At 40.3% G+C, this 13156-nt stretch overlaps 1 protein-coding gene across 1 annotated transcript in view; it reads right to left on the reverse strand.

The window, feature by feature from the left end:
- LOC128936429 (cytosolic phospholipase A2 epsilon-like) overlaps positions 1-7689 on the reverse strand; it is a 32497-nt gene extending 24808 nt beyond the window's left edge. Inside the window, exons 1-3 of the mRNA XM_054275366.1 lie at positions 7663-7689; positions 7191-7226; positions 1103-1175 (exon numbers count right to left, since the gene is read on the reverse strand). Of these exons, the coding sequence (XP_054131341.1) occupies positions 1103-1175; positions 7191-7226; positions 7663-7689 (136 nt within the window). The remainder of the gene's footprint in view (positions 1-1102; positions 1176-7190; positions 7227-7662) is intronic.
- Between the last annotated feature and the right edge of the window lie 5467 nt (positions 7690-13156).

Raw genomic sequence — 13156 nt, forward strand, 5'->3', positions numbered from 1 at the left:
AAAGAAGAAAAAGAAATAAGCAGTAATACATGTAATACAGGAGTATTACATTGTGGAAGATGCTTAAGTAACCCAGAATACCACATATAAGTGCAGCAGAGATTTCTTCCCTGATAGTGATCATTCAAAAATACTGTTGTAAAGCACAACTTCTATGTGATCTAACCACATCCCTCCTGCCAGAAACCACCAAATCCAACCTCTGCTAAGTTTTTCCCTCTGCTCTTGACCCATCACACAAGTTAAAATCTATATCAAAATATAGATTGCATTAACTAAAATTTTCTTACAAACTATGATGTGCTGCATGAAATTCTGAACATACCAAAAGAAAATTGGTTTTGGCCATGTTCAGCAAGATTTTAGGAAACAGTGTGGACTTTTTTTTTATATCTTTTAGATTTATTAATGTAGCTTTAGATTTGAATTTTCTAATTCTCTTTATCTTTATTTCACCTTTTTCTTTTGAAGTCTCAATTCTAGTTATCCTTTTTTCACTTCTCTTCACTATTCCCCACTTAAACTCCTGTCAGGTGCTCAGTGTGTTGCTCTGTTGATTTTTTTTTCTGACTTTTAAATGGCTCCATTCTGTAGGTTAAATAAATTCCAAGACACAATGGATTTTATCATCACTTCCTGAATATGTAAAAATTCTGCAGAAGTAATAGAATGTTTTTGCTTGTATATATTTTGTTTTCATATGGTTTCTTGCTACTGCTGATTTTACATCTGCATTTCCAGTTCTTTCCTTTCTTCCATCCAGAAATTCTGTAGGAAATACTCAGGTTTCTTACTTAAAAATACAAGCATTTTCATTTTTTTCAGAGCAGATCTCAGAACAGCAGTTAGGTCAGAAGGTCAGGAAATATATCTCAAGCAGTAAGATATGAAAAAAAAAAATATAAAATGCATCACTTTGCTTGAGTCAGTCCCTTTAAATTTAAAAGGAGAAAGCAATGCTTCAGTATTATAATATAAAGGATTCTTTGAAACTTACAGCAATATATGCTTTTATCCCAACAAAATTTGAGAACAATAACATTGTCCAAATATTTTCTTTGAAAAGTTATAAGAACCATCCACCAATAGTAGAAGTACTCACGCAAGTCTGCCTTCCGGGCATTCCTCACTCTTAGTATTTTTACAGTGAGCAAGTTGAAGGGAGATACTGGTGCCTGCACAAAAATTAAGAAAAGGAAAAAAGGAAAAAAAAAGATTACATTATGATTCTAGCCTGTAGTCACAGACTACTGTAACCCTGAAATTTTGAGGACGTGAACAGAACAGTTTTCAAGGTTGAGACAATACAATTCATCAAACCAAGTAGAGCAGTCAAAAATCTGTACAGATTTTTGGCACAGAACTCTCTTCAGGCCTGAAATAAAAGTAATATATTTCAAAATCAGTCAAGTTAATGATAGGTGCCAAGACTTTGATTTGATAAAGATCACGTCATCCGCTCACGGCTCCCTTATCATCACAACAAACACCCCTAGAGCACACTCGTGGGTGTCCTCCCCTCTCACACACCACCGCCTGCAGTGGAACAGGTTGTCTCTGGGACACCAAATACTGTCACAGGAGCTGTGAAAGTGGAACTGTCTACCATGCACCAGCACAAGCTCCGACACCAGCACAAAGTTCTGCACATTGCCAAAAATAGAAATCTCATCATGACATGCAGCTGACATGATGAGATACTTCTCTTGAAGACTCTGGTGAACCTCTGATCTTCAGCTCTGACCCCCAGCAGAAAGCTACAAAAATCATCCCAGAGTTGATCTTGGGAATTAACTCACAACCCCACTAGATATCAGAAACCTTGAGCTCAGAGATATTAAGTCTATAATAACTCATAACCTCCATGGCTCATACTAATGAATCTTCATATTCCTCAGGCTATAAATTAACCCTTTCCCCATTTCACCTTTGAGATAACTGCTTAACTTCTTACTCTCTCTTACGTACTAATATCTCCTCTTTCATATATACCATCTTTCATTTTAAACAAATTTATGTACAGATACCATTTCTCTCAACACTTGCTTAAATTGATATTTAGCATTCCACTTATTGATTCTGTTTTAGAACAAAACCAGATTTTAATGTGCCCCAAATTTTACCTAATCTTTCTATCTGTACCAGCTGGTGAGAATAAGACACTAATACACTCTGGGGAACAAGATACTGGAAAGCAGTGCCCCAGGAAATGTACATGGGGGTCCTGGGCTGTGACAAGTTGGATGTGAGTCTGCAGTGCCCTGGCATCCAGGAAGGTCAAGCTTGTCCTGGAGAGCATCAGGCACAGCATGGCCAGCCAGGCAAGGGAGGGGATTGTCCCACTCTGCTCTGCTCTGCACTGGGGTGGCCTTACCTCTAGTGCTGGGGGCAGTCTTAGTTTTATGCACATATTGTGGCATATTTAGCCACAATACAAGAAAGACTTGAAACTATTAGAGAGTGTCCAAAGGAGGGCAACAAAGATAGTGAAGGATCTTGAGGAGAAGCCACATGAGGAGTGGCTGAGATCACTGGTCCTGTTCAGCCTGGAGGAGACCAAGGGGAGACATCGTTGCAGTCTTCAACTTCCTCATGAGGGGAATGGGAGGGGGAGGCCCTGATCTCTCCTGTGTGGTAACCAGTGACAGAACCCATGGGAATGAGATGAAGTTGGGTCAGGGGAGGTTTAGGTTGCATACTGAGAAAAGGTTCTTCCTCCAGAGGGTTGTTGGGCACTGGAACAGGCACCCCAGGGAAGAGGTCACAGCACCAGCCTGACAGAGCTCAAGAAGAGTCTGGATAATGCTCTCAGGCACACGGTATGGTTCTTGGGGATGGTGCTGTGCAGGTCCAGCACTCTATGGTCCTTGTGGGTCCCTTTGTACTCAGAATATTCTGTGATTCTACCTCTACCCATAAGCCCTCTCTCTCTTATTTTCATAGATATATTATAACCTCACAAAGCTAATACAGCATCCTAACACAAACACATGGGCTGCCTTGCTTAAGGCAGGCATCACAAGTGCCTATATTAATCATAAAGCAGGAAAAGCAAAAACTATACACTGATGTTAGCTAATAACACATACCTTGCTATTATTTCCTTCATACAGGCTATACATTTTGCCAAATTATGCCTTTTCAGCAGTATCACAGGATTTATCCTGAAGTGCTTCACAATGCTTTGCCAGAGTGTCAAGCAACTGGGACCATAACATGACATTGGACGATAAGACAATGTAATGAAGGAGGTCCTAGTGCTAACCAACAAAGACCTCAGCACCTCTGAAAAGTCAGCAAAGAACATAAACTGTCTCCAAGAAATAACCTGAGTAATCCCCAGAGGATCGTCTTGCACTTCCCTTTGAGTTGACAAGGGGCCTGAAGACGCAGAGCTGAGGGGCAGTGGGACAGCAGCAGGAGGGTCAGAGCAGTCACTGATATGGGCCCATTTGTTCTACATTATCTGACCTGTCCAATCTCTCACACAGGGCAGTTTTACAGGGCACAGTTTGCAAGCCCTGGGATTGTCAGGTGTGGGAAATACCAGTTGTCACAAAGACTGCATCACACCTCTATCTGCTCCATTGTTCCAAACATGTCCACAAAGGATAACTTGGATAGACTTGAAAGAAAAACTTCTTTGGGGGAAAAACAAACAAACAAAAAAGGATTACAGTCTCCAATCCCAAGCAACCAAAAGATATCAGGCCCAGACTATACAGCTGAAGTGCTACAACTAATTTTCTATACGAATAAAGTAGTAGTGGGTGAAAGTGAAAAGCCCTCCTAGACACAGGGACCAGCAGCCAAGGCTTGTCTATCCCTGACATCTGCTGACATGATTTTTACATTTATGTTTTGTCCCTGCTTTCCCCATCCAATAAATTGTAAGTGTTTTTGACCTCAGAAATGTTATTTCAGAAGATGGGGAACATCTCTCTTATCCAGAAAGGAGGAGACTTGCATTCCTTGATTACAGAAAAATTGACTTGGGCACAAGTTCCCGTTCCATGGAAATTCTATTAATTACTGGGCTTAACACCATTTTAAAAGAATAACCTTGGCTCAGCTATTGGAAAACAAGCACCAAGACCTTGACTTTGTGAACCTCAAGTGAATAGTGATATTTCCCTGCAGCCAAGTGCCATGTGGGGATAGGAACTGTGAAAGTTGTTCCCAGCTGTCCATGTTACCTGGCTGTTTATGCAATTTTCTGCACAGCTATTACAATTCCATTCTGATGTATCTTACTCTCCAAACTTATGGAAATGATCCTCAGTGCTCAACTTTGGGTTGTGGAGTGCCTTCCCACACTAAAGTCCTGGAAGTCCAACGTTACAACTCCTAACTTTATGGTGCCTGAATGCATTACCAAGTCTAGCTGTCAGCCACTTACTCAAAGTCACACAGAAAAACTTGTCCTAAACTGGATAATCTCCTAGCAATTGGCAAGGACTTCCACATCCTTGCCTTTTATGTGATGATGACCATATCACAGACTGGTAAGTTTTGAGGCCAGCTATTACAGTCAATCATTACACACTCTTCAACTTTCAGCTTCTATATTTATTTCATCTGAGACATGAATCTTACCTCATAAACCAGAAACACAAGCCAGGCATTTTAATGATCACTTTTGAAATGACTTAAATATATGAGGTTGCAAATGCAAGACTTGGTCACACTGTCCTACGTCAGATAAAAATTCAATTAAGTCCTGTGGCACACTTGTGCAATCCTCACATATCTAGTCTGAGGGAAGGCAATAGGAGTGTTCACATAAATGAGTGCTCATCCATATGAATGAATTATATAACTAGTCTCTAAAATTGCTCTATTTTAGTAAGTTCCAAGCTAAAAATCTTTCACAGAATTTTTTTCTTAAGGAGAAAAGAGTGAAACTCCTACAATATTCCCAAGTCACGTTAAGAGATAAGGCAGTTATCAAAGTGCGTATGTATTTGGGGGAAAGCACTATTCCCTTAACTTTCTCATGACAGAGGAATATAAATCTCATCACTACTTAAAAAGCTATGAAAAGCAACAAAGAAATCACTCACCCTGTCAGAAAGAGTAGCAGGACTTTAAAACAGAGATCACTGCCTTGCTTCTGACCTGGGTCAGGTATGTGGCACCTTTTAACTTCAAAGAATTTTGAAGACTCAAAGGCAGGCAGGATTTCACCTCAGGCAAAGTCAAATGCATAAGAAACACTTTTCCTTATACTGCTATTTTGTATGTATTTCACCCATTTTAAAATACCCTGTAGCTGGGTCTTATCAAGTCAGTAGAAGTCCCCACGTTTGTTTCAGGATAAAAACAAATGGAGCAGCACTGAGTCAATGGCTGCTTCTTTCCAAGAGCTATGCAAAACTTCTGTGGCTTCAGACTGCAATTTTCATGTGTTGTTTTTTTTTTTTTTCTCTTCCTGTTTGCAGCTCCACAGCTGGATATGTGTTGGAATGGATCCAAATCTGAGAAACCAGGATTCCCATAGTTCAATGTGTTTTGTTTCCTCAAGACCGCGCCAGTCCTTATCAGTAATTCATGTGATCTAAAAAGGATTACTCTTTTGACTGTCAGCATGAGGGCACTAACAAATTTTTCTTACGAGCTATTTTACATATTCTTTCTAATGTACATAGCTGCTCAAATTGAAAACCCACACATCCTACTAGTTGCCCTGAAACTCACTCTGACAATGAAAACTCATTTCCTTGACTGAGCCCCTGAGTAACAAAAAGCAACTCAGGTATACTAGGCTTATGTACTTACCATAAATACCAACTTTCATGGAAAAAAAAGGAATAAAGTTCAAGTCCTTCCTGAATTTTACCTCTGTGAACCTTGGAGATTCAGGGCAGAAAGAAGAGGGTCTGGGTCCTGCTCTAAATTGTAGGTACTGTATTCATGTCATGTCACCCTAAATACCTTGAAGATAAAAGTAACAATCTAAAGCCATGCAATTGTACAGGTCTTGCACCTAGGGACCTACTAACAATGTAAAAAGTGCTACAGATTAAAAAAAATCAGATTGGTCTTCAAAACACAGGCTAGAACTCAAAATAATAATTTTTATGATTCTAGCACACCTCTCAGGGCTGCAAGATTATATACAGAGACCTCCATCATTTTAGAGCCCAGTTTTTGAAGAAATTCTGCAAAGTATTTACCACAGCATTTCACTTAGAACAGAGAAAATATGTGACTCTCAGGCACAACCAGGCATCAGATACTATCAATAACAGCAAACCTCCACAAGGCAAACAGAATTTACCACCATTTAAAAGATTCTCTGTATCACTCTGGTTTCTCTATGTGGATGCAAAGCTGGGAAGTGCCCACATCACTGAAGGAGGGGCAAAAGCCCATCTTGCAGACAGATCTCCAAAGAGTTTCAACTGATACTTGGCAGACCCAAACCCACTGCAAATGCCAGAAGACAGCCTCATCCCACTGTCAATGCCTTTGCTCCCATTCACTGGCTCATAGGAGCTTATCTGATACATTTTCCTTTATGCTAATACCTCTTAACATAAATGTCTGCTAATTAACAGCCATTTTTAATTAGCCTGTGCAAAGAGTTCATCCTCAATTCAGCCTTTACAAAACACCTTTTGCTCCTTTTAAGCCTTCAGAGAAGTTTGGGCACTACTCCCACTCCTACTAGGCTGATAAGATCAAGCTTGTCAGGGGACTGAACTCGCCACATTTATTCCACCGTTTTACCTGTGAATGCTGTGCTGCACAGAGAATTGCAAGCTCTAGGACAGACCATCACACTGCAAAGAAAGGCTACAAGGAATACCAGAGCACTAGGAAGACCCACATAAAAGCTCTTCTTACAAAGGAATAAACTGTAAGAAAATGGGAATATTTCATCGAAAGAAATCAAAACACACAAGAGGGGAGTAATTAATAATTTGATATAGTTGAAGTACAAACCAGCCCAGATAAAGTGCAACACATAAGCATCAGACACCAACAGCAGCCAGACTACTTAAAGCTTATGGAAAGCCATGGCAATACTCCATCTACAGAGCTGAAGTTGCAGCTCAGCTTTTCAACACTCGGTAAACTTTGCAACACAGTTTTCCCCCGAGTCATTGAATTCCTAAAATATTTTCTGCTGATCTACATTCAGCACTGGACAGCATTTAATGAAGGGCCAGCTAATTGCTACCTACCGTTCTCACCGCTGGTGCTGAGGTGCTCGTAAAAGTCTAGGAAAAACAACACAAGGCAAAGTTAAGAAAACTAAACTACATGTTAAATGCTTACTTTAGGCTGACATGCCAAAACATCTCACATTCAAGGATACATTTAGAGCTATGCTTTTAGCTGCATCATTAAGCCCTTTACCGACCACCATCACAACTCTCTTCCAGCTTATTTCCTTTTTTTTTACAGGAAAGCAGAAGCACAATAAGCAATGTTTCTAGCCCTAAAATGTGACTTGAAAGGACAAGTGTGCCATGAGGTTCTGCAAAAGCCTGGACTAGGACAGCCATCCTTGCAACGATATCTGAGGAACAGCAAAGGCGATTTCCCTTGATTGCCCACACAACACAAACCACACGTTCTCCTCAGTGATCAACGTCACTGGAACACCAGACAATTCTACCCACTTTACACTTGCTATCACCTTCTTTTGCTTACCTCACTTGTACTTAAATTTGATCCCATTGCAGTCCCAGTTGCATGTAAGTCCAGTGTTAAAGGCAACTGAGTCGGGTGGCTGGCAGGAACTCCTCATGCAGGTTAGGGGTGGAGGAATAGGGATTTTATGACGAGGCTCTCCTGCCCCACCCCCTGATTATTTCCAGTCATTAGGCAGTCACCTCCCTGCTTCCTGCAGCCTATTAGAGCACCTCAACTGAGTCAGCAGAATGAAGAGCAATTCCTTTTCTACCCACTGCGATGTTCGGGAGGGTGCTGAAGCCCCTTTCTGCCCAGGTATTGCTCTCTTGAAATACTACTGGTAACGAAAATTTCTGCATTTATGCAACAGCTCTAACCCCCAAGCAAAGTGCTTCTGACTAATTAAATCACAGCTCTCTGAGTATCTCTACACTGCCACCATCATGCTGTAAGGCAGTAGAGATGTCAGCAGCTTCTTTCCAAACGATAAATTCCAATACCTGTAGCAGTCTTCCCATAGCAGCACAGTTGAGGCAGGTAAGTCCTGCAGTTCAGCAAGGTGACTCAATTGTGATGCCACAACTGGATGACTGCAGCACCCCCAAAGCTACTTTGAGCATCTCGGTGCTACATTTAGCAACATCAACACATGCTGAATGTACTTTGCCTGGATATTTATTGTACATACAGAAAAAAATGTTTATCCATGCTCAGAAATCTTGCAGTTTGATATTAAATCAAACAAGAGGGAAGGGATGAGCTATTAGCAGCTGGTGAAATTTGGGAGTGGAAGGAGAGAGTGTTGTGCTCTCCTGCATGGCCCTGGGGAGCACAGCAGTTCACCCACCCTCAGAGCTTACTTCAAAGGGATCTGTGCGTGCTGGCTCTCACAGTGAGCCCAGCAGATACGCTGTGAGAAACTCCACGGCACAAAACCCTCCCTGACTGCTCTACACCCCGGTGTACAGTGACTCATTGCCTTGTAAAGTGTATCAGGGTAGCCCTAAACTGGCATGCATGTGCAGGCTGGTAGGTTTTGGAACATGCAAGAGCAGACTCTGACTCTGCCAGACTCTTTCTGATGATAGGAAGCAGCAGGTACTCAGTCTTGCATCATGAAACTGAAATGATTATTTTAAACCAATCTTACTTGTATTGGTGTTCAATACAAATTCACTTGATGTGGGCAAAGAAAGCAACCTTGTAAACTGCAGTGGATGCAACCATAGTGCACTCCCCTGTGCTATGGAGGCTGATATCAAAATAATTCTGCACAGAGGAAGAGAGGAGGTGCTGTCCAAGGAACGTCACTGGAGTAAAATCCTCTTTTCAGATACAAGTGGCTTCCTTCTATGTTGATGTCTGTGTGATAAACATATGTGATGCCTCTTCAGATCTTATTCAAAATATGCAGTGGTACTCTCTGGTGGTTTCCGTCTGAAGCATTTAATGGCTAACTGCTTGCTTCATAGGCCCACTTTACACATTCTTCTCAGAATCAAAGGAAAATGGCTCATAAAAGTGAATCTACAGCTTCTGAAATGCTCCTTAAAGGAACAACCAAAAGATATTTCCAATGAACATGTGCATCTCTACCCCAAAGACAAAATACCTCCTGTAACTTCTCTCTTTATATCTGTGCTAAATCCTTAGGAGCAAACTCAGGTGGAGCAGTCACAGTTGAGAATCACTTGCTTGCCCTCTCACACAACTAGTTCTTTCCAGCTTCTGAAAGAATATTCCCTGGAAATATTCCAGTATTGAAATTTAAAGTAGGAATGAATTTTCATTAAAAACATCTGCAAAACTTCTATCAAAGGAAAGAGGGTAGGATATCCAGCTCACTTTGCCCAAGTTGTCCCAGCAGATATTTACACCTATACAAATCCATATCATCCCAGCTGTTTCACAGCCAAACAAGACTCCCTGACACTACATTCTCTTACCCACACTGTTTTTAAGATCCATACATGAGACAGCACTTCACAATTTATAAAATTATTCCAGAGTCAGCGCATCTTAGCCACTAAATGGTTTCCTGATGTTCAGACTGTTTTCCTCATCTCAAAACAATGTCATTGTTGCCATTCCCAAAACATGTTCCTAAATATTTCTCCCTCTCCTGCTCATGACAACCATCAGTTTTTTGGCTAGCATTTTCTCCCTTAACCCCTACCTGTCCACATCACACAAAAAGGTTTTGGAATACACTATGTTTTAAAGAGCTGGCATATTTATGGAAGGCAAGAATAACAATCTCAACAGTTTCTCATTCATGCAGGGAATACATGATAGGACTAAGCACTGAATGCTCACACCTCCTCCGACAGTAAGTCCTTGTCAGCACTGAGAAAACTTGATGGCTTATTCACTGATGTCTACTACACCACATGCTTAAAATAAAAAATCATGAATTTGCAGTTTGTCCCACTGGACTTTTAGAAGTGGAAATGTGTCCCTAGGATCACAATTTCCAAAATATTACAACTTCCAAGGTCATGTATTATGTTGGGTTTTTTGCATTTTTGCAGACAATTTCAAAGACAATCATTAAGCGTTCATTAAGCAAATTCATGTCTGAATTTACTCAAAGTCTAAAGAACCATATATTGCCTCTTTTTAGCAATCACATTTCCACATTAATAATTTTAAATTGCCAGAGATCATCATATGCATGCTACTTACACTCTTGGATTTTTGAATATTAGAGAGACTGTGTAACTGATGGCAGAACACTCAACAGTCTCTTTAAAACTCTGAACATGAACAAGGAGAGTAAAAAGGAAGATGTCATTTTCCTCTGCTATCGTGCACTTTCAAGTGCACATTTACATGCACATGATTTTGCACCTATGTATTAATTAAGGCAAGGTGGAGAAAATATATCATTCTGATCTAAACTGGCCAGCTGCAAACACTAGTTTCCCCATCATGACATTCAGATAATTGTATATCTGACTGCAATAGGTCACAGGGAGGAATAACAGCTGCTTTCAGTACTCCACAATTGCCTTATGTACCACTTTGTCACCTTCTGATAATCCAGGACTACCAAAATGCATGATTAATGGGGGACTTAATCTTACATCAAGAGTATCCTTGTACCATCCTTGGGATGACAATGGGAGTGGTCATAATTTACACACCCTGAACATAACAAGAAGGATAAACATTCCAAGCACATGCTAGAGGTGTTAAAAAATTTTAGCCAGATGTCACATTATAAAAGAATTATTCAATATTAACAAATTGAGCAATTTAACAAATGTAGTGTCATATCTGTAGCTTGGGATTTTCCCTGGGCTTTCACTTCATTTTCCTTCTTTTTGTATAATGCTTCCACAAGCTACAAAATCTACTAAGACCTCATCCTGTCAGTCAAAGAAGAGCAAGCAGCTCAAGTCCAACTCTAGTTACACAAAGGACTTGAACTCAATAATCTCCAAAGACAAGGTGTACCATGGATGACAAGCATCACTTTCCTATCCCAAAGTGTTGGATTTTAGACTCTGAAAAACTTAACTTTGACTTCTTAATTTTTGGCCTGAGGTTAATTTTAAGGAACTCTTCGGTATAAAAAACCAAACAGAAACACTAAAACCCAAAACCAAACAAAATATTCCCCCCTATATATATATATGTATATAACATTCACATTAATATGATTATTATGTTGGCATTTTATTTTCATGTTTCTACATACCACACTTTCAAAAAACCTGTTCTTCAAAACTCTACAATATTCTTTTAGTCATTGGAGAGAGAGATCATGCTAGGTGGAGGGGTGGGGGATTGCTCTTTTGCTTGAGACACTATTCTGATTATGACATTTATGAAGGAGGGCTTGTGCTTTCAAAAGACTATTGAGAAACTGCATTAAAACAACTCCACATGCCCTTGATATGTTTTGGAGAGATAAAATCTTGCTCCTCCTACTCACTCACATGAAGTAATTGGGTTGTTTTTCCATTCAAAAATCATCACTGAAGTGTTCTCCCATCTGTTAATATATGCAATCCTGCCTTTAGATTTGTTGCAACAGAATTTCAAAAGCAATCCTCATCTCAAAAACCAGTAGCTCAAAACCTTTATCTCTGCCCCTCCCTGTACTCTGTAGACCTGAGCATCCAACAGCACTTCTCTTTACCTTTGCAGGAGCACTCAGAGGTTGCCTGACCTTTCCAGGTTCATTCAACACTTCAGGCACTCCTCAAGCAGCTATTTCACTGCCCTAACCCCAACAGACCACAGGTGTGAGGAATACCAGCACCAGCCTGTGTCAGCTAATTACCTAATAATTAGGCAAGACACATAGCCCAGGACCTTTACAGGGAAATCTAGAGCCAATTTCAATCTGAACCAATTCTCAGAATATCAAGAAGCCACCCCATATTGCCAGCTAATTAAGGGGGTAACTTCATCTACAGTCAGACTAAGAGATGTTTGAGCCCTAATAGAGACTGCAAAGATTCACAGCTAATTGCTTTCAGGATCATGACATTACATTCAGCAGAGCTTGTGTGACAGGTCACAAACAGGTGTTTACCAAAAGAAAAAAAATTGCTGCTGGCCTACCTGGGTCGTAAATAGAACAATTGCATCAATGCTGAATCATTTTGAAAAATCCCGCTGATATGTCACTGAGCCTAAGACTCAGATCCATCCTTGAAAAATACCACCAGTAATAATTAATATCTCTGTTATTTTTTGATTAATAGCTGGCAAGCCACTCAAACAAATATCTCTTCCCCTGTCCTTTCATGCTGCCTTTCACTGTCACATCACAGGCAAGATTCTGAAGTATCTCTGCAATGTGAAAGTCATCAATAGGTCTTAAACAGAAGCAGCCTTTCCTTCCCCAAACAAGAAACAAAATCAGTCCATTTTGGAGAAAACTCACAAGCCACCAAGGCAAGACCATTAATCTTGGCTCTTCCAGCTAAAACATTACTTTCATGCAGTGTTAGGTGCTTGGAGCCAGATCCCAACACAAGCACCAGCATCTGTCTGACTTAAGTCAAAATACTGAGCTGCTAAGCTAGACCATTTAGGCAACCTAAGATTTTTTAGTGGCTTGCTAAATAGGCACAGACTTCTGAAAGCAGACTCCCTTTCCTCAGCTCATTCTAAGCCATCCTAGTTTTCCAGATCAGCGGCCAAAAGCGCACATCATCACCACACCTTGGGTGAGTAAAGCTGAAGGCCCAGCGCCAAGTGTTGCAACCACCAAAACCCAGTGGGTGGAATACACAGGCACACACTGAACTGCTTATATTCATTCTTCCTGGAGCTCTAGTAATGAAACTTGAAAATCTTAAAAATACTGAAGAGATACTTTGCAAAAGAAAATAATCACATATTTAAACCTCCATTTCATTACTGTTTAAAAATACATTCATGAGCATAAAAATACATTCATGAGCTGTCAGAGTGACACTTCCTTTTCTTCTTTACTCACAGAAAACTATTGCAGTCTTACTAGTGACACATAACACCAAATTATCCTTACCAA

The sequence above is a fragment of the Melozone crissalis genome, unplaced genomic scaffold (genome assembly GCF_028551555.1).
Source record: "Melozone crissalis strain CALT ecotype California unplaced genomic scaffold, PUWL_Pcris_2 ptg000018l_1, whole genome shotgun sequence".
NCBI lineage: Eukaryota > Metazoa > Chordata > Aves > Passeriformes > Passerellidae > Melozone > Melozone crissalis.